Source organism: Conger conger, chromosome 3 (genome assembly GCF_963514075.1).
Source record: "Conger conger chromosome 3, fConCon1.1, whole genome shotgun sequence".
In the NCBI taxonomy this organism is placed as follows: domain Eukaryota; kingdom Metazoa; phylum Chordata; class Actinopteri; order Anguilliformes; family Congridae; genus Conger; species Conger conger.
Window position 1 is genome coordinate 6,959,939 of NC_083762.1, and position 20,187 is coordinate 6,980,125.

At 45.5% G+C, this 20,187-nt stretch overlaps 1 protein-coding gene across 1 annotated transcript in view; it reads right to left on the reverse strand.

The window, feature by feature from the left end:
- Positions 1-19,109, reverse strand: part of ppp2r5b (protein phosphatase 2, regulatory subunit B', beta) — a 38,641-nt gene extending 19,532 nt beyond the window's left edge. Inside the window, exons 1-6 of the mRNA XM_061236169.1 lie at positions 17,572-19,109; positions 9,245-9,441; positions 8,197-8,298; positions 4,805-4,897; positions 4,237-4,367; positions 681-740 (exon numbers count right to left, since the gene is read on the reverse strand). Of these exons, the coding sequence (XP_061092153.1) occupies positions 681-740; positions 4,237-4,367; positions 4,805-4,897; positions 8,197-8,298; positions 9,245-9,441; positions 17,572-17,764 (776 nt within the window). The 5' untranslated portion in view covers positions 17,765-19,109. The remainder of the gene's footprint in view (positions 1-680; positions 741-4,236; positions 4,368-4,804; positions 4,898-8,196; positions 8,299-9,244; positions 9,442-17,571) is intronic.
- Positions 19,110-20,187: the final 1,078 nt, after the last annotated feature.

Below are 20,187 nucleotides of genomic sequence, written 5' to 3' on the forward strand. Positions count from 1 at the left end.
ATTCTGATGGTTGATGTGATGTGAACATTTTCTGAAGCTCCGGACCCACATCTGCATGATTTTATCCATTGCACTGCTGCCAAACGATTGGCTGATTAGATAATCACATCAATAAGTAGGTGTTGCTATTGTTCCTAATAAAGTGCTCAGTGAGTGTAGATAGACAGACAGACAGACAGACAGACAGACAGACAGATAGATAGACAGATAGGTAGGTAGAAGGATGGATAGATAGACAGACAGACAGACGGACAGACAGACAGATAGATAGATAGACAGACAGACAGATAGATAGATAGACAGACAGACAGAAAGATAGATAGACAGATAGACAGAAAGATAGATAGACAGATAGGTAGATAGAAGGATGGATAGATAGATAGACAGACAGACGGACGGACGGACGGACGGACGGACGGACGGACAGACAGACAGACAGACAGATAGATAGATAGATAGATAGACAGACAGATAGATAGACAGATAGGTAGGTAGAAGGATGGATAGATAGACAGACAGACGGACAGACAGATAGATAGACAGACAGACAGACAGACAGATAGGTAGGTAGAAGGATGGATAGATAGACAGGCAGATGGACAGACAGATAGACAGACAGACAGACAGACAGATAGACAGATAGGTAGGTAGAAGGATGGATGGATGGATGCTGTGCATACCTGCCCAAGATCTCCAGCAGCTCAGCCACTCCATTGAAATGCTCAGTCTCGTAGATGAACCTGGAACAGAGAGCGCATACTATCAGCACAACCCAATGGCAAATGGGTGTATGGATTTGCATTATGTAATTTGTATTATTTGTGCGTTTTATTATAATAATAATAATCATCATCAACATCATTGCAACCGTGATCATGTACTAGCGCCGGTGTAACGACGCTGCTTTTCCTTTGGCGGGCAGCGCATACAGTGTGCTTCACAACACGTCCCTCACAGCAGGGCAGCACACGGCAGCCATTACGCGCCTGAGCGCCGCTACACGTGAGCCGAGGGCGGGCGGGCGGGGGGGCCGGGCGGGGGGGCCGGGGGGGCAACCCGAGCGGCTGAAACCGTGCCCGTCTGTCGGGTGATTTACGGACCCCGCCAGGACCGCAAGGTCAGAGCCGAGACCGCCGGCGCACGGGAGCCTGGAGCCGAGCGCCGCGGCAGCTTCACGGCCTCCTGCCTCGCGCTCCTCAGCCTCGCGCCCCCGGGGCTTCAGCGCTACAGCGGCCAAAACCCGCAAATCACCACTAAAATGTGAGGCGAGCAATGCGACGGGGTTTGCCCCCGCGTTCCGCTCCGGTGGAGGGTCCCGCGCGCGCGAGCTCTCCGCGCCGCGGCCCGGAACGCCAGGGGCCCGAAGCGAAGCTAAGTGAGCCGGGGCCCAAAGAGACATCTACCGGGGCCTCAAATCGCTGCGCTGGAACAGAGGGTTCTGTCATTTCTCGAGTGAAACGGCAAGAACAACAACAACGACGATCAAACATATGACAGCTGGATTAACATCAGAAAGCGGCTTTTTTTTTGTGTTTTTTTTGTTTGTTTTTTTTTCTTTCACTTTGTTTCGTAATAACTGATTACACACTTCAGAAGATCTGAATTGACACTAGATTTCATTTGGACGAGTAGAAATTTCTTGTGCATCTCATATTCCTCAGGCAGATTGGGCAAGACCCTGAAAAAACGTCTTTATCAGAATTTGGGGCAAATTATTTCTTGTCACTGCATGCATTACATAGTGTATGTACGCGGATGTATACACTATGGACAAGATACCGCGTATATTTTTGTCACAAAATATTTCATATGGATAGTGTTGCTGGAGAGGAGAATATCCGTCCGCCCTGCAGTGCAGTTTGCCAGCACTGTATGTGAAGGGCTAAGGGTGTGTTTAGTGTCAGTATTTGTGGTCTGAGTCTGAATGACCACGTACAGGCTCACTGCTAGAGACCCATGTCTGCGGCACTATGTCACAGCTCTGGTCCTGGGGGACCCACAGTGCTTTGCACTTTGCCTTTCAGCCCTGCTGTTGATTATTACACTTTTATTGAGCTGTTGATTAAATCCTGACCTTTGTCAGACATATTCACAGTTGACCTGCTGTACGTTTCCTGCTATAGACCGTTGGAAGAAATTGTATTTGAGCAGGTGTAAAGACTCCCTTTCTCATACAATGTATGCAATATCTGTCCCTTCAACACATTTTGGGTAGCTGTCTCAATCAAGTTTCAATTAGCTGAGATTAATTGTTCCAGACCCGACCGAATGACTAGTAATTACACTTTGTATATTAAGCTGAATAACAATTTGTATTACTAATTTGTTTAAGGGGGGCAGATGAACACAGAACAACATTCTCAACAACTAAACTCACCAATTAAAATTTGTTTTAAAAATATTATAGAATGGCGGCACGGATGGTGCAGTGGGTAGCACTGCCACCTCACAGCAAGGAGGTCCTGGGTTCGAATCCCCGTCGGCTGGGGCCTCTCTGTGCAGAGTTTGCATGTTCTCCCCGTGTCTGCGTGGGTTTCCTCCGGGTACTCCGGTTTCCTCCCACAGTCCAAAGACATGCACGTTAGGCTGATTGGAGAGTCTAAATTGCCCAAAGGTATGAGTGTGTGAATGAATGGTGTGTGTGCCCTGCGATGGACTGGCGACCCGTCCAGGGTGTAGTCCTGCCTTTCGCCCAATGTATGCTGGGATAGGCTCCAGCCCCCCGTGACCCTGTTCAGGATAAGTGGGTTCAGATAATGGATGGATGGATGGAATATTATAGAATGTACTTCATCAAGGGCTAGAAGAGCAGCTAGGATTTTTCCCTAAAACAATACTGATCCCTGAAACAAGAAACAATGCAACGCATTTAAGATCTGTAATATTGCTAATAGCTTTCAACCACACTTTCCCTGACTCTAGCATCAAGCACTTACAGGCAGACTGAACTATGCATTTCATTGAGCTATAAGTCATGTACAGCTAACGGCAAAACTGGAACAATTGTGAAGAGGCAAAGCCCATGGTAGGTCATACTTCAATATTTAAAAGCAGAACTGCAAAAAATGTTCAAGTACACGAACACTAAACATAAGCTATACCAGCACAATTCAAGGGATCTTAATCAAGCTGCACACCTCAAGGCCAGAATGGCAGTTAGTTCGGTTTTGTAATTGCAGTATTTGAATTTATCTGTCTGCTTAGGACATTCTCAGATTGCACCTCCAGGCTCTTTCGACATTAGAACTGAAAAATAGGATCAGCGTTTGTCTAACTCAGGGGCGCCCAATCTTATCCAAAAAGGATAGATAAACTGCAGGTGACACCTGAATCTACTTATGAAGGTCTTGACTGAAGTCCATGGTTAGCTAAGTAGTCGTGGGGTTGTCGTGCTGGGCTTGAACAAAAACCGACGCCAGAATCATCCCTTCTTCAATAAGATGGGATACCCCAGGTCAAGCTGTTCCCCGATCGGTGTTTAGGACAATATCTGATCTGCTCTTGAGCGTATTCCTGTAACACCCTAACCCAGACCACATATAACAACGTGCCGTTCTCCAAAGCCACCAGTCCTGACTGAGCCTGTGTGTTCACGCACAGCTGGTGCAGGCAAGCCGCAGGGGTCTGATCAGCCAGAGGAGGTGGCTGGTGCGGGATGAGATACGGACAAACCTGGCCAACTCAAACCGACTCTTTCTGGGCAAAGCTACCGCTAATTATGCATCGCCATGCTGCGCCGCGATCCACGGACAGCCACGGCAGAGCCAGGATTCGGTTTCAACCACACCGCGGGGTGTCAACAGAGCCACCCGATTCAAAGCACTTTCTGGAATCTTAAACCATTTACCTGACACTTTTATTACGAGACCCTTTTCCACGGCTCTTACACGGTACTTCACACTTTCAATATTTCTAGCAACAAAAAAAAAACTTGACTTTGTGAGAGAACATCTCATCGCAAAAGATGCCACGGTGCATTACATTATTGGCATTTTGGCAGACGCTCTTATCCAGAGCAACGTACAGTTGATTAGACTAAGCAGGAGACAATCCTCCCCCGGAGCAGCGCAGGATTAAGGGCCTTGCTCAAGGGCCCAACAGCTGTGCGGATCTTATTGTGGCTACACCGGGATTAGAACCACCGACCTTGGGTGTCCCGGTCCTTTACCTTAACCACTACGCTACAGGTGCAGCGGAACCAACGCGAGGCACAGTAGAGGCTTTCCCTCGGCACACCTGAGGAAGATGTTGTTGATCTGTTTGCGTATATAAGCGCGCAGGCCCAGCAGTTTCCCGTAGACGCGGTGCAGGATGGTCTTCAGGTACTCCCTCTCGCGCGGGTCCTCGCTGTCGAACAGCTCCAGCAGCTGAAGGCAGAGACGGGGCCAAATGCGGTCAGACACAGGCGCAGGGGTATGTGGATTAGACGTGGGGCCAGACACAGACACAGCACGTGAGCAGCACACAGAGAAACGCTGGCACACACACGGACAGCCACAGGAGAGAATCTGCTACGACCAGACTCCAGAGCCAAGCTCGTCTGAGTGATAACAAACCTGGACTGCTTTAACAGAAAGAAATACGCAAAAAAAAACGCGTTATTTTCAATAACATTTTGGCCACAGTAATGATATGTGTGAATGTAACGGTAATTATATTCGTGTTGCACCGAAGTGCATCTGCAGTTTTCTGAGAGGCACGGTCACAAAAATGTCCCCCACTTCTCTATGTTCACAGACCCCATCTCCCAACAAAAACACTAGGCATGTACCCACACGCACACATGCACACACAATATCCGCACCTGTAAAACAAATTTCTGGTCCACGTAACGTTTGGCCATCGACGGCTGGAAGTCTGGGCTCTCCAGGAAGCGGAGGAAGAACTCATAGACCAGCTGAAGAGAGAGACACACAAACAGGTGAGACACACAAACAGGTGAGACACAAAAAACAGGTGAGACACGCAAACAGATGAGACACGCAAACAGATGAGACACGCAAACAGGAGAGACACACAAACAGGAGAGACACACAAATAGGTGAGACACACAAACAGGAGAGAAACAAACAGGTGAGACACACAAACAGGAGAGACACACAAACAGGAGAGACACACAAACAGGTGAGACACACAAACAGGACAGACATACAAACAGGTGAGACACACAAACAGGTGAGACACACAAACAGGAGAGACACACAAACAGGTAAGACACACAAACAGGACAGACACACAAACAGGTGAGACACGCAAATGCACGCATGCTTGCAGGCACACACACATACACACTAGACAGGAAGGTATGTGGCACACAAAGCTCCAGAGCTGTACACAGGTAAGGCCAACATACACAAACAGGGATATACAGGTACATACACGCGAGACAGATTCTCGTGGTGTAAAATGCCAGCTTGAAAATTGAGCTGGTCATATGTTGGCCTAGCCGGGTATTACATGTTATTCAGCTGATAGTAACTTATAGCTGATTAGACTAAGCAGGGTTAAGGGCCTTGCTTAAGGGTGCAACCATGTACCTTAACCACTACGCTAGGCTGGTCAACCAGCTATCAGTGGTTTCAAAATATAGCTTGAGCTGGTCAAACAATATCAAGCAGGGAGCTGGCTTGAACTGGTAAACCAGCTAAACCATGTTCAGTTCCAAGCTTTCAAAACCTAGCTTGAGCTGTTTTTTTCAGCAGGGTCACAATGTGCACTGGTGACACTGACATAGAGAACAACACACAGTGACAGACGTAAGAAATATAGAGCTTATAAGAAAGACACAGGTGAGTGACACACAGGTAATAAGGAAACAGTGACCAGAGCAGGGAATAACACCAAAGGGAAGGATGCCACTAAGAAACATACTGCTAAAATATGACCGTATTCCTCATTAGTCTCTGATTTATTGTTCTAATATGAGTTCTACAGATAACATACATTTGAAAAGAGTTTTTATAAACCAGAATCAAAGTGCTGTGCAAATAAAAGTTTGCCAGAGCAGTCTTGAATATGTGTCCACCTATCCTCTATCACATTGCAATCACTCCTATAAACCACTTACAGTATTGGCACACAAATATGGCAAGATTAGGCTAGTTTAAATAAAGAAGCCAAGGCCAGGTAAATAAAACTTGGATCAATCAGCCTAATTATCGGAAAGGCAAATCCTCCTATCTGAACGCAGTCAATCATTACATACTCAGTAGCAACCAGTACCTAGCAACACTGAACTCACTCAGGAAGCCTGGTATTGTGGTGATGAAAAAGCAACAAAACTCTCTGTTCAGAGACTCTGCAACCCTCATGACAGGAAAATACAGACAATAGAGAATGCAGCTCTTCTCTAGGCGTCTCTGTTCTGATAACTGAATAATTGTGTTTTAGTGCATATCAATTTCTATATGGTATAAATACTAACACTACATTTATGTCATTAGACACCTTTATTCAGAAATGGTGAAATAAGGGAGGACACACAGAAGAAATAACAGTAAATGCCCAAACCAGCCAGCGGCGTGGGGGAGCTGATTGAGAGTATTTTGATTGAGAGTTGGCCGCCCCAACAGACATATTTAATAAAAACTTGTTGAGCCTATACAGGTAAAGTCACATTACCATTCGCATTACAGAGGACTGTATTTGGGAGGTCAGGAGTGGCAGTTTAATATACTAAGACAACCAACACACACACACACAGACAGACAGACAGACAGACAGGCTTGAGAACCAACCAGTCATCTGGTGTGGTGAGAAAGTGTTTGTTCCTGTGTGAGAGGAAAGTATCAGATGCACTCATTACATTACATAATAATTTGGCTGATGCTTTTATCCAGAGCGACATACAGTTGATTAGACTAAGCAGGATCCTTCCCGGGAGTAATGCAGGGTTAAGGGCCTTGCTCAAGGCCCCAACGGCTGTGCGGATCTTATTGTGGCTACACCGGGGATCAAACCACCAACCTTGTGTGTCCTAGTCATGTACCTTAACCACTATGCTACAGGTAGTAATCAATGTGTATGTCATGGTTTCAGCAAGGACGTGCATGTGTGTGTGTGTGTGTGAGTGTGTGTGTGTGTGTGTGCATGTGTGCATGCCTGTGCATGTACATATGTGTGAGTGTGTGTGTGTGTGTGTGTGCATGTGTGTGAGTGTGTGAGTGTGTGTGTGTGTGTGTGTGTGTGTGTGTGTGTGCATGTGTGCATGCCTGTGCGTGTACATATGTGTGAGTGTGTGTGTGTGTGTGTGTGTGTGCATGTGTGCATGCCTGTGCGTGTACATATGTGTGAGTGTGTGTGTGTGTGTGTGTGTGCATGCCTGTGCGTGTACATATGTGTGAGTGTGTGTGTGTGTGTGTGTGTGCATGTGTGCATGCCTGTGCGTGTACATATGTGTGAGTGTGAATGTGTGTGTGCATGTGTGCATGCCTGTGCATGTACATATGTGTGAGTGTGTGTGTGTGTGTGTGTGTGTGTGCATGTGTGCATGCCTGTGCGTGTACATATGTGTGAGTGTGTGTGTGTGTGTGTGTGTGTGTGTGTGCATGTGTGCATGCCTGTGCGTGTACATATGTGTGAGTGTGTGTGTGTGTGTGTGTGCATGTGTGCATGCCTGTGCGTGTACATATGTGTGAGTGTGAATGTGTGTGTGCATGTGTGCATGCCTGTGCATGTACATATGTGTGAGTGTGTGTGTGTGTGTGTGTGTGTGTGCATGTGTGCATACCTGTGCATGTACATATGTGTGATTGTGTGTGTGTGAGTGTGTGTGTGTGTGTGTGTGTGCATGTGTGCATGCCTGTGCGTGTACATATGTGTGAGTGTGTGTGTGCGTGCATGTGTGCATGCCTGTGCGTGTACATATGTGTGAGTGTGTGTGTGTGTGTGTGTGCATGTGTGCATGCCTGTGCGTGTACATATGTGTGAGTGTGTGTGTGTGAGTGTGTGTGTGTGTGTGTGCATGTGTGCATGCCTGTGCGTGTACATATGCGTGAGGTGTCATGTCTAGGACTAGGAACTGTATTTTCCTCTAGGGTCTTCAACACACTTGTCCCTGGTTTTGCTTTGCACTTTGTACATGGCTCTGGATGAGAGCGTCTGCTGAATGACTGTACTGGAATGTAGTGTAATGGTGAGCGTGTGACTGCAGAACCAGTGACGGACCTCTGCAGGCCCGGTGCCGGACCGCTGTACCTGGAGGTGAGGCCAGGAGGCCTCCAGCGTGGGTTCATCCTCCTCCGGGTCGAACTCCGGGTTCTCACTGGGCGGCAGCGTGCGGAAGATGTTCACTGAGATCTGCAGAGGGAGGGGTTAGCTTGACAGGGCTCCGGAACGGCACACAGCACTATCGCAGAGACATCGGTCGGTGCGCTGCAGAGAATCACACAACTCCCCGGAAACATGGAGAGGTAGGCGTTACACCAAGGGCTACCTTCTCAGCATCCATCTTCCATATTTTGAGCACCTCTTCCCTGCCTTCTCCATCCAACTCTCAGCCTGAGCTCTGTCCAATCGCTTATTTTTACCACATCGTTTCCTTGCCTTGCCCTGTAGCTCAGGGATGGGCAACTCCATTCCCGGAGGGTCGGCGGTGTATGCCGGAATTTGCTGGATCAGTTACCCTGGCTCAATCGGCTAATTAGCCCGTATCTGTTTCTGGATTTCAGACCAACTTCTGCTCTTAATTATTTAATTAGCCCAATCATTTAAATGATCTGTCATTTTTAGCCACATTCCGGGATATAAACAGCGGTTGATAAATGTTCCTGTCTTGTAGCATTTTAATGTGGTCTAATTAGCGAGTGAATCAGACATGGTGCATATGGCGGTCCTCGTTGCCCATCTCTGCCCTATCGGAGAAGGCAAGGAAAGGAAGCAAGGAAAGGAGAAATGAAAACGTGATTTAGCCAAACGGAACGTCCTTGCTCCTTCAAACATCAGAAGGGGAGAGGTAGAACCAAGTAGTCCAAAAAAAATACTTCCACAAAAGGATCCGCTCGTGTTTCCTGGCTCAAGAACTCTTCAGGAGCCTCATATCTCCTGGCTCCTTCAAGGAACGTTTAGCAGGTTGGAACATCCTTAAAGATGGCGGACCTCGATCAATCTCCCGGGTCAGCCACGGAACGGGGACATAAGTACGGATAAAATAAGCGATTGGAGTGAGTCTCTTCCCTCTCTCCCGCCTCGCTCTCCTCCCCTGCTTCCCGTTCCCTCCCTCCCTCCCTCCCTCGCTCGGTCTCACCATCTTGATGGCCTCCGGGTACAGGGGCTCGATGAGGATGCCTCTGCTGGTGGCCACGCTCTCCACCAGCTCGTTGAGGGCCGCCCTCTTGATCTCCTTGCCCTTGAGGTCGGCGACGCAGTCCAGGAAGTCGAAGAGCACGCAGCACTGCTGCAGCTTCTTGCAGAAGAGGTCATGGAGCTCGGCCACCGGCGTGTCTGTGAGGGGGGAGGCACAGAGCGCCGGCCTGAAAAACCACCGGCCGGCCCAACGCCACTGCGCCTGGTTCAACAGGCAGTAACCGGTCGTTTCGGACTTCTAACGATCAAGAGAGGAATCGCAGCAACAAACACGCTCTAACCACGACACTGTTCATCCCACCCCCTTCTCTGCGAACGTCGCTGACGTTGAAACGCCATCGGCTGTGGCAATTAGACCCAATTTTCAACCAGTGAGCTTGAATTATTGTACAGGTATACGGTGATGTTTTGGTGCAGATTTCATCAACCCGTTAACTGCATATTTCAAAACCCGAATTCTTGGACCATAAACACAGGTAGAGGGTGAGTCAACATGTCAGTGAGCCTTTTTCAACGATAGGATTTACAATGGTCTTGTGACAATGTTTTAACACAAAAATCTTACCGATTGTACCTTTAACCAATCATGGTCTGCTGCGTAGCTTGTCCTGCTAACACACGCCGCCATTGATTTAGCAGTACATTGTGATACAATTTTTATTTTTTTGATATTTCTGGCCAAATCATCGGCATTCTATGAATGTTGAAATTGTGACCTGTATGTGGGTTTACAGAGAGCCCCAAGCTAATACAAGTACTCATAGTCCTAGTTACATGTTGGCAGTTATCTGCCACAGTCAATTGCAGCATTGCAAAAAAATGTAAATTTAAATACATGAAAATAGCTCAGTGTGGCAGCACTCCCGAGTGACTGGCGGACATGACTAAAGCAATGTGCACTGTATGCACATCTAAAATTATCTCAAAAACTCCTTTGCACAATGAGATCATTTGAGATGTACGTTCGCCTCATCCTGAAATCGGTTACAGCCATGGACGGTCGGATCTGATTCAGAGACAATGTCACCCTCCGTTAACTGGTACTTGAGCCGGGCGAGAATGATATTCTAGAGCTGAGGCATCACCGGATTTTGGACAAGAAACGCAACTACTAGCACTCAATGTACGCGCTGTCCCAGGAACCAATTTCACAAGAAAAAATACATTTCACAGTAATTTCTTTGTCTCCGACAGCGATAAGGTGACAACATACTTTGGGGGTGCCGCTTTGCGCGTTTACCGTTGTATAATGTACAATAAACTACGGGAATCAGTTATTTCTGGGGTAACAGAGTATTCTAGAAGGTAATAATAATTAGTCGAAGAGCCTGCTGTGGCAGCATCACTTTCTGACATCATTATAATTGATGTGCAGATTTTGCAGAGCAGTTACATACTGTAGCATCTACTGCTTGAACCAGGACGTAAAGCTGTTCTTTCCACTATTTTGTCTTTGCATAAACAACGTCCAATATGCAGTTTATTATGAAGCACGTAACAGAATCACTTAACAAATCAACAGTGTTATCATTTCCATGCAACACACGTGCATGTTTTTCATCTGCAATGACTTGAACAGAATGTATTATTCTTAGCTACACCCCTATTTTTTTTTACTTAATATTTCATAACTGCATTTATGTAATTGGATAGGATTTGGTCTTCATTGTTGGGTTTTGAAGTTGCCAAATCAAAACACGGCTTAATAAACTTGCATTCTGAGGTTAGAAACACACACACCCAACACACACACACACACCCAAATGTATTCACACACGTGTTGTAGACAAACCTATAAAAGCAATCACCCAAACACAACTGAGGCAACCATACAACCATGGCCCTAAAGGTTTAATAGACTCAAACTATCGAGGCTGTCAAGGCCAAAGAAATCAGAAATTGGTTAAATAATGCGATTATAGCTGCAAATACAAGAGTGATAAAAGTGTATCTCATTGTCATCACTTGCAGAAATGTGAATCTTGGGAAATAAAAGGCAAAATGCCACACATGGATTTCTAAAGCAACCAGTCAATGTGAAGAGATCAACATCAATGTCAACTGACACTGACACTCAAAGGCAGTTCCAGTTCAAAATAGCTTCAGCTTCAGCTTCAGAAAAAAACGTTTTTGTACTTACATATTAAATAAAAATTTAACGTGAATATATGAAAATCACACTTTGACAAGTGAATTTTCAGACGATTGGCTTTTTTCACATGGACAATATCCATGTGAAAAGAAAATAGGTCACGTGAAGTGAAAGGTGGTTCTTCACATGTGAATTAATTATGAATTACAGGCAGAAACAATATGTGTGACATGAAATCATGTGAAATTTGCATCTTCACGTGGGTATTCCGCATTTACTCATGTGACTGGCTTTTTCAAATGTGAAAATGTGAACACATCCACACCCATCTTATAACTGGGATTATTTGTATTGTTCATGTGTACTCTTCAAATTCTGGGTTCAAATGTATGATTTTTTTATGAAGGGAATTTACATTACGTTTGATTCAAGCATGAAATCAAAGACTTTGACTAATACGTGTTCGCTAATTTTCCACCCAGGGAAACAGCATTCTGGACAAATAACCCTTTTGGAGTTTGGGAGTATTCTGGGTACAATTTTGGGGAATAAAGCTCCCTTTGATTTCAACTGCTCCAAATGCATCAAATGCATCAACCTCAAATGAAACCCCAGCTATCAAGCCCATCAATTCAGGGATGAATCGAGCACCATGTTGAACCACACAAACGCAGAGCGGGGGTTTTGGAATGTTGTCAGGATGCTGCCCACCTTGGAACAAGCGGTGAAGTTAAATGCTGTAAAAATGCGTAAAGAGTCCTATTCCTGTGTGTTGCTGCATAAAGGACCTTTTTCCTGTAAGGCCAATCCAGCCCTTCCCAACATGCACAGAGAGGCGAGGGAAGGTTAAATCTAATCTATTTTTAATGGAGAGTGATTGTATGGAGAGTGAAGTGTTGGAATGGAGGAACCGGAGAGATGGAGAGTGGAGGCTTCGGGAAGGAGGAGAGACCATGACGCAGCTATCGGAGATGGGGGGGAAAAAATGAATCGCGGAAGGAGAGAAGACGGAAAGAGAAAGAGGTAGAGGGAGGGGTGGAGAGGAGAGTGGGGTATTACGTAGCTTTCTGAGCGCGGAGACGTGCGAGATAAATTCAGTCGCGGGGAGGAAGTGACAGAAACTATGAAAAGACGGATGAGGGGAGAGACGGAGCGAGAGAAACAGAACGGATGGAGGAGAGGAAGAGGCAGCGGGCCTTGTTCCATTCCGGGATTGGCCATTTAAGCGGGTGTAGGTTTTATTGGGTCCGCCTTTGATGCTTAATTGTGATCAGTGAATTAAACACACTGCAACATCTTTGACTCACTCCTACTGCTAAATATAGGCCTACTGGGGAAGGAGAGAGCAGAAAAGAGCAAGCGAGAGAGAGGGAGAGAGAGAGTGCGAGAGAGAGAGAGTGAGAGAGCAAAGGGGGAGAGGGGAGGGGAGTTAAGGGATGACATCATCTCCCTCTTCTTTGCTTCCACTCTCCTCATCTCCTCTCTCTCTCTCCATCTCTCTGTTTCCTTTCCCTTTTTCATTTGTTTGCTGTGCTTTTCCAAAAAGAGATGTGTAACTGCAGGGACATCCTTTAAATAACGGTAATTCTTGTTTGGGTAGTAATGAGACGCTCTATTTTTGGTCCTGCATCGACAACGGTCCTCTCATCTTAGCAGGCCACAAAATGACAGCGGGAAGCGCAACGGCAGCAGCGGATGGAGACTGAAGATTAAAAACCGAGACAATGCGGTCACAAACTTCAACAGACGGACAGCGTCCGCACTCCAAATCAGACAGTCACCGTCAAGTAATGCGGCTCTTCAATCAAAGAAGCGCCGTATTACACGACGCAAGTGTATCAGCGATATTTCACCAGTGCACCGAGGCACCATTCATCGTTCAGGGGAACAAAACTGATTCTATGTTCCTCAACAGATTCCATGGCTTTAGTTGCCAACCATTGATTTTTGTGCATCATCAAGTATCATAATCCACCCTCCCCTTATTCATCCCTCTCCCACCCTCTATCTCTCTCTCTCTCTCTCTCTCCTGTCATGAGGAATTGCACATCGAAGCCTGTCGTTCTACCCTCTTCCGCTCCATTATTTGCACCTTTGCGGCAACCCTCGACTATCCCTCCTCGTTTTGTCTCATCTTTTCTCCCTCCGAATGATTCTCGGCTGTCGCCTCTCGCCACTTTTCCCCCTGGCCGAGTCCTCCCGCTCCCTCTCGCACACTGTATTGATCTGGGAGGGGGACTGTCAAATGGCAGCAACTCTCGATATGAGGCAGAGAAAAGGTTCGGTGTCCACCGTAACCTAACACCGACCCTCTCCAACTGTTCGGCCCTTCACACACACTTACACAGACACATGCTACCCGTTCTCTCTCTCCCTCCCTCCCTCTCTCTCTCTCTCTCTCTCTGACACACAGCACACATAATAGAATACACTATTTTAGTGACAAACATGGAAAAGTGAGTTGAGAATGCTCCTTGGAAATGCATAAAAACACACCACTACACCGCACGCATTCTTGCGGAGACACACACAAATTGAATAACTAAGAAATACAGTGATAAAAAATGCAATATGTAAACACACACAGTGACACACTGCTATACACGTGACTGAGTACATACAGCATAGTGAGACACACAGCTCTGTACACACAACACTCGAAAGCTGAACATAAAGCATTCATTCACACAATCTTTCACAGACCTATATTGTACATAAAATAATCTTTATCTTACATGGCCTAAAGGACGTGTCTAGGTAGAACTTAATTATGACTCGATGAAATGGGGCAGCATTAGGCATCCAAAGGCCACTGAACAAGTGAGAGCACTGTGTACTATCGTTAGCTGTGGTTAAAGCGTTTGGCTTTGGGCAAATGGATATTTAAGGAGAGTCATACTGACACCCTCACGAGGTCCCGGTGAAGCAAATACTGTGTTTTAGTTGAGACAAAATACTTCTTCTCTTCCTCTCTCCCTCTCTCTCTCTCTGTCTCTCTCTCTCTCTCTCTCTCTCTCCTCTCACACACACAAACCTTCACAGCTCATCATTTTTTGGTTTCTCTTAATCTGGAATTCCCTGAGCTGTTATCAGTAAAAGTTAATTTAAGCAAGATGTAAATGGCCCAGAACCACTCGAATGGCTCCAAAAACCTGAGTTTATATTGCACGCTGAACCAGAACATCAACAGCACCCAGTGATCTACAAAAGTGCTTATTGCAATTAAAGCAAGGCAGCTAGTGACAGGCTGCAAAGCAGGCAGCGGCCGCCGGGTTTGAGTCCCAGGTAGCATCTGGATGTTGGGCTGTTGAGCAAGTTGCTTGACTTAAATTGCTTTTATAAAAGCAGTCTAGTATGTATAACAGTAGCGTGACTACTGTGTAAAAATATAGATATATATAAATTAAGATGTGCGAGTGCAACCAGTGCAACACATGCCTGAAATGTAATATGTAAATGCAACACTGAATCGGTCCCTGCTGAGGAATACAGCTCAGTTTTGAAACAGCTGGTAGCTGGTTGAACAGTTAGACCAGCTCCAGGCTCAACACGGTTTGGCCAGCTCAAGCTATGTTTTGAAACAGCTGGTAGCTGGCATTTGGAGCTGGACATAGCCGGATTTCACACCAGGGGCGCCATGGATGGTGACAGGAAGTGCTTTGCCATCTTCTATCTCTCGCTAAGATCACGTTTTGTGAAGACCTCAGACAGAGATGTTTGTGTTTATCCCACTTTGTTCACATGGTGTAGAGCTTGCAGAACCACTGTGGGGTGAATACTTCTTGTATTGAAGACTTTTGAAGTTGTAAGTCCTTTAATAGGCCTTCATGTATTTATCAGAAAAACAGAGGTTTCTTAATATGCCTGCATCCAGTCATGAGCATTTGCTCCTGTCAAGTCAAGGAGATAAGCTTTTTTTTTTTTTTTAACAGATGGTTATTTATTATTTTTGCATCTACAATTTGGAATTCAAGACTCTAAAGAAAAATCTCTAAGGCAACAAGTCTCCAGCTGGACAAATTCTTGAGAGTGTATAGCAGGTGTCCCACCAAACGGATCTCAGTCTAAATGTTAAGTTTAGTTGGTAAATATTTCATGCAGGTGAACGGAGGTCAATCTGAAGTTTGTGAAATATATAATAATATTAATTTGTGCATTTACCACATACATTATAGTGACTCCTGATCTTCAAAGGTCTCTCAGGCTTTGCGTGAGACAACTACAGTCGGAATAAGAGCCATTTTAACCTCAGCATTATACAGAGTATCTCCTTAGCTACTAAAGATTATACAGTAATGTAATCTGGACATGTGCAGAGTCAAGTAGAGGAAGCACTTACAGTAAGTCTGCATAGTACTAATGTGGCCGCGGTCCAGATTTAATACTAATATGAGCACAGGCTATATTTGATCAAAAATCAATCCCTAGAAAAAAAAGGCGACAGTGAGCCATGTCATGCTTAATCCAAAGAGAAAGTCAGACTGTTGTGCCACTGCCCAAGGTACAGTACCTTACCACAATGCTCCGCCAAAAACCCAGCGCTATAAACGGAATGCCACATGGTAAACGCGGTGTGTCTGCTAAGAAACGAATAATAAGCAGCTGAGGCCCTACTCCAGCCCATTGTGTGAGACGGCAGCCAGGTCTTCAGTTGATCTGTGTGCGTCAGGGATACAGTAACGACAAGGCAACGAATGCTGAGCGTAACCCAAAAGAATCCGCTATGAGTACTATCAGAAATATGATGCTGTCTGTTAAATAAATGTGGGAGGTAATTGGGTCTTGAGTACTGGTGGCACAGAGGACCGATTGACTCTCTTATATAAGGAGGAGGATCCTGAAAGTCTCCACGGAGGACTCTTTGTTTTTAAACCTCACGTTCAACACCGGAAATGCAGTCGTTGGTTGGATGGGAGGCTTCCACTGTCTCATTTCTCAATCATTATCCCAGCCCAGGGCAAAGCTTGTGTGGAAGTAGTGATAGGAATATCTGTGTTTTGGACCAACTCAATGGGTGGCAACGCTGGCATCGTATTGCACCGATTCAAACCAATTTATAGCATTGTGTTGCTTTGAGCCCAGCATTCTCACTGAGCTAAACAAGATGATTATTGTCAGCACATGATAGCTACACGTTTTGAGTGTTTTCACCAAATACACAGTTGTTGGCCCTCATTGGGTAGTTACTTGAACATTGAGAAATGTAACGTCACATTTAACCTCAAGTAAGGATTGGAAGGGAGGGGAACAGAGACCTCAGGTGTCTACCCTGTCTACTCTGTCCAACTGAGACCCCAGAAACCTGTTTTAATTATCCTACAAAGACATAAGGGCCAGGCTGACCAGATCTGATCGAAAGCAGAGAGCACAAATATACACCCTCTGTGTGCTTTGGCATAAACCAACGTGCTCATTATACAAATTTGTACACAAATGCGTCAGGCGAAAGAACCTGATTAACCTTTTTTAATGCGGCCTCCATAAGCCAGATACTTTATTTTTGCAATAGGCTATTGCTGAATCAGAACTGGTGTGTATTTAGTAACATTCCTCTGCCTCAGCCACACCTGATGTCTTTTTTTGTGTAAAAACGGGCAGTAAAATAAATGCTTGGTGTCAATTCAACTCTAACAGAGTTTGTATGAGTCGCCCCTGCTACAGTTGACTAATATGCCCTGGTGTAAAAATCCAGCTATGACCAGCTTGAAATCACCAGCTACCAGCTGTTTCAAAACATAGTTTGAGCTCGTCAAACTATGTTGAGTATGCGAGCTGGTCTGAGCTGGTCAAACTGCTACCAGCTGTTTCAAAACCTAGCTTGTGCAGGTTCATCTTCATCCAGTCATCCCGGCCATCATTACAGGAACAGTGATGAGTAGCATTAGCCTACTATGGCTTTAACATTTGCTACAAGTCTGCACTATGATAATGGATCGACCCATGACATGATTAAGTTACAAGCATTAGGCTATAAGCACCGCGTTAATAAGATACTTTCCTTTTTCCTGAAAAATAGTAAAACATGTGAGTTAGCCTTTATTAAAATGACACGTTGGGGGGGGGGGGGGGACGTGGCTACAACACCAAATAAAAACGGATGTATCTGACATCATAGTGGAAAACATTGATGCCGTGAAATGCGGGCATTTAAGCGGACGGGGTTGTACACAGCCTACCTTTGAGCAGGGGCAGTGGCGTCAACTCGACCTGTGAGCTCTGATAGCGGAACTGGGACGAGCTGTGCGAGCGACGCTGCCGGGCTCGGCGCATCGACCGTCGCGGGAAACCATCCACCTTCTCCGCACTCGGCACCGAGAAGCCGGTGGTCGGCGACGAGGGGCTGGACGGAGGCAGCTTAGTCGTCTCCATCGCTACGGCGGCGGTGTTTATAGAGAGGAGGGTTGTTCCGCGAAAGGGTGGAATCAGGCTGGCTGTCGATTCGGTGTTAATTAAGCTAATCAGCTCACTTTTTTTGGTCCGAGTGGATAATCCAAAAACAGATTAATACGGGTATGGGAATTGCATCGAGATGGAAGAAATCAACAGAGGGGAGTCGGCAGATGTGTAGGTTAAAGAATTGGCGAGAGAGAAGGGGACGATATCAAATACGTTTCAACCAATGTGTGCGTTTAAATAAACCCGAAAAACGGGGCGCATTTTAAAATAGAAACATCCCACAGACAGAGACATAAGTTTATGTATTTAAATCTCCTTACTGAGATAATGGTAACCATGTATTATTACTATTAGGCTATAGAGGCTTTGTCGTATTGGCGTCATCAGTCAGTCACCGGCCTAAAATTGGTAGCCTATTTATTTAAATATATATGATATAAATAAACGGATCCTCGCAAAGATTAAATGGACGTGTGGCAAATTCACTGGCCTACAGCTATTCCATGTTGCAAAGTCAATGTAATCCCATACAAATCTAGTAAATTGTTTCTTCCATCAAAAATATGAATAAACTAATTCACCGTCATCGTCTGTTCGAGTTCCTCGCTGTAGCTTTCCACGCTTCTTCTTCTTCTTTTTTTAATTTTTTATTTATTCTTTATTATAAAATTCCGCCCGCTCTGCTGCTTCAGCACGAGTAGCGGTCCACACAGGGTGGGGATGGCGGTTTCAAACGTGCCGACATGTGCGAATCTTCAAAGCGGCCGCTGCTGCACTGTCACTCCGCGTTCTCTCTTTCCGTTCCTCCCAGACAGAAATCTCGCAGTGACACAAAACAGACAGTTAGGTAAACTCCCGTCCTTTCTCTCCTTCCCTATGCCTCTTGCTCCCTCTCTGTGCCAGTATCCGACCCGGTTGCGTTCAGGTGGTGCAAGGAAATTCCCTGCGGATGACGGTCGCTTCGTCTTATTTATTAATTTACTTATTTCCAATGTGCTTGGTAGATTGTTTCTAATTTTTCATTTCTGTCTTCGTAACTGGAGCACTTCTCTCGCCGCCAAATGCCTCCTAAATTTTACATTCACTGTTTGTATGGTGTTCCTGTGTTCCCTTCTTTCTACACCCCTTCCTCCTTCAACCATTCCCTCCTCCCTATGTGCACCGTCTCCCGTTAGACGTTTTTACAAGCTATTATTCGGTCGCACGCACCAGGTACACCATTGTTCTTGTATCTAGCTTCTTACCCCTATTTTCTTTTATCGCGCAATTGCATTTAGCAGCTTTCCCTAGGTGCAGTCATTCTAAATAATAATGATGTTGACGCAGCTACAGGGATGTTGTAATGCTGACTCTTGCCTGTGCCCCCTCCCTTTTCTCTACCATCCTCTCCGAGGTCAGTTCGCCTGATTGGTGTAGTAGATTTAGTCTGGTAAACAAAAACGGGTATAGGTTATGCCATTCAAGGGCGAGTAACGTCTTATCGACCTATACTGGCAGTTTCGATTTACTGTTTGGTCAAATAGACCCGGGTAGCTATAGCCTACATGCAGTTGAGCATCAATTGTAGCCATCGCAGGGAATTCTATTATTTTAATAGATTTACCTGGTCGGTTTTATTTTTAACCATATCGATCTAGAAAATATACGGTGGTTCTTAGTGGTGCATGGTACTCATGTTCGCGACTGCATGCTTTGATTACCAAACGCCATAACCAACAGAATATTCGTCCTACATACAGGACACCTTGAAATAATTGTATGACTAGTAACAAAAGCATAATCCTAGTAATAATAAACTCAATGTTGATTGAATCAGCTAAGCTTCCGACGTGTCCCCTGTATTCCTCTGTATCCTTGTTTCTATATATCGATTTTTTCCCCCACTATAGGTGTAGGCTACAGATGCATTTACTGTATCTTATACAGATGCCCACTGCACACAGTACTTAACAGCTATATTTAGTAGACGGGGGTTTGAATTGTGTTTGCCTTCCCCAATAGCAATACAGTACAATGGCAACACATTGCTCGATCGAGTCATACTACTGCAGTTAAGGGGTTCAATAATTATCCACAGTGCACCACAGTCCTTATAAAACGAGATCCGGTTGTTAGCCCATTCGCAGAATTCACTCAAACACAAATATATGAGTAAACATTTTCTATAACAGTTCAATTTGTCGCCTTAATCTGTTCCGTACATTAGGTAATATTGTAGAGAAGCTGTGATAAAGGTATAATGGCATCCGCTAGGTAGCGTCTTTTCTGACATTTCAAGAAATTGGGCAGCGGGAAAGAAACCTAAATACAGCGGGTTTAAACCTCCAAGCCCACTGGCAGTGAGACCTGATAGCTTATAGCCCAAACTGCGACGTGCGTAACAGCGCAATTACACC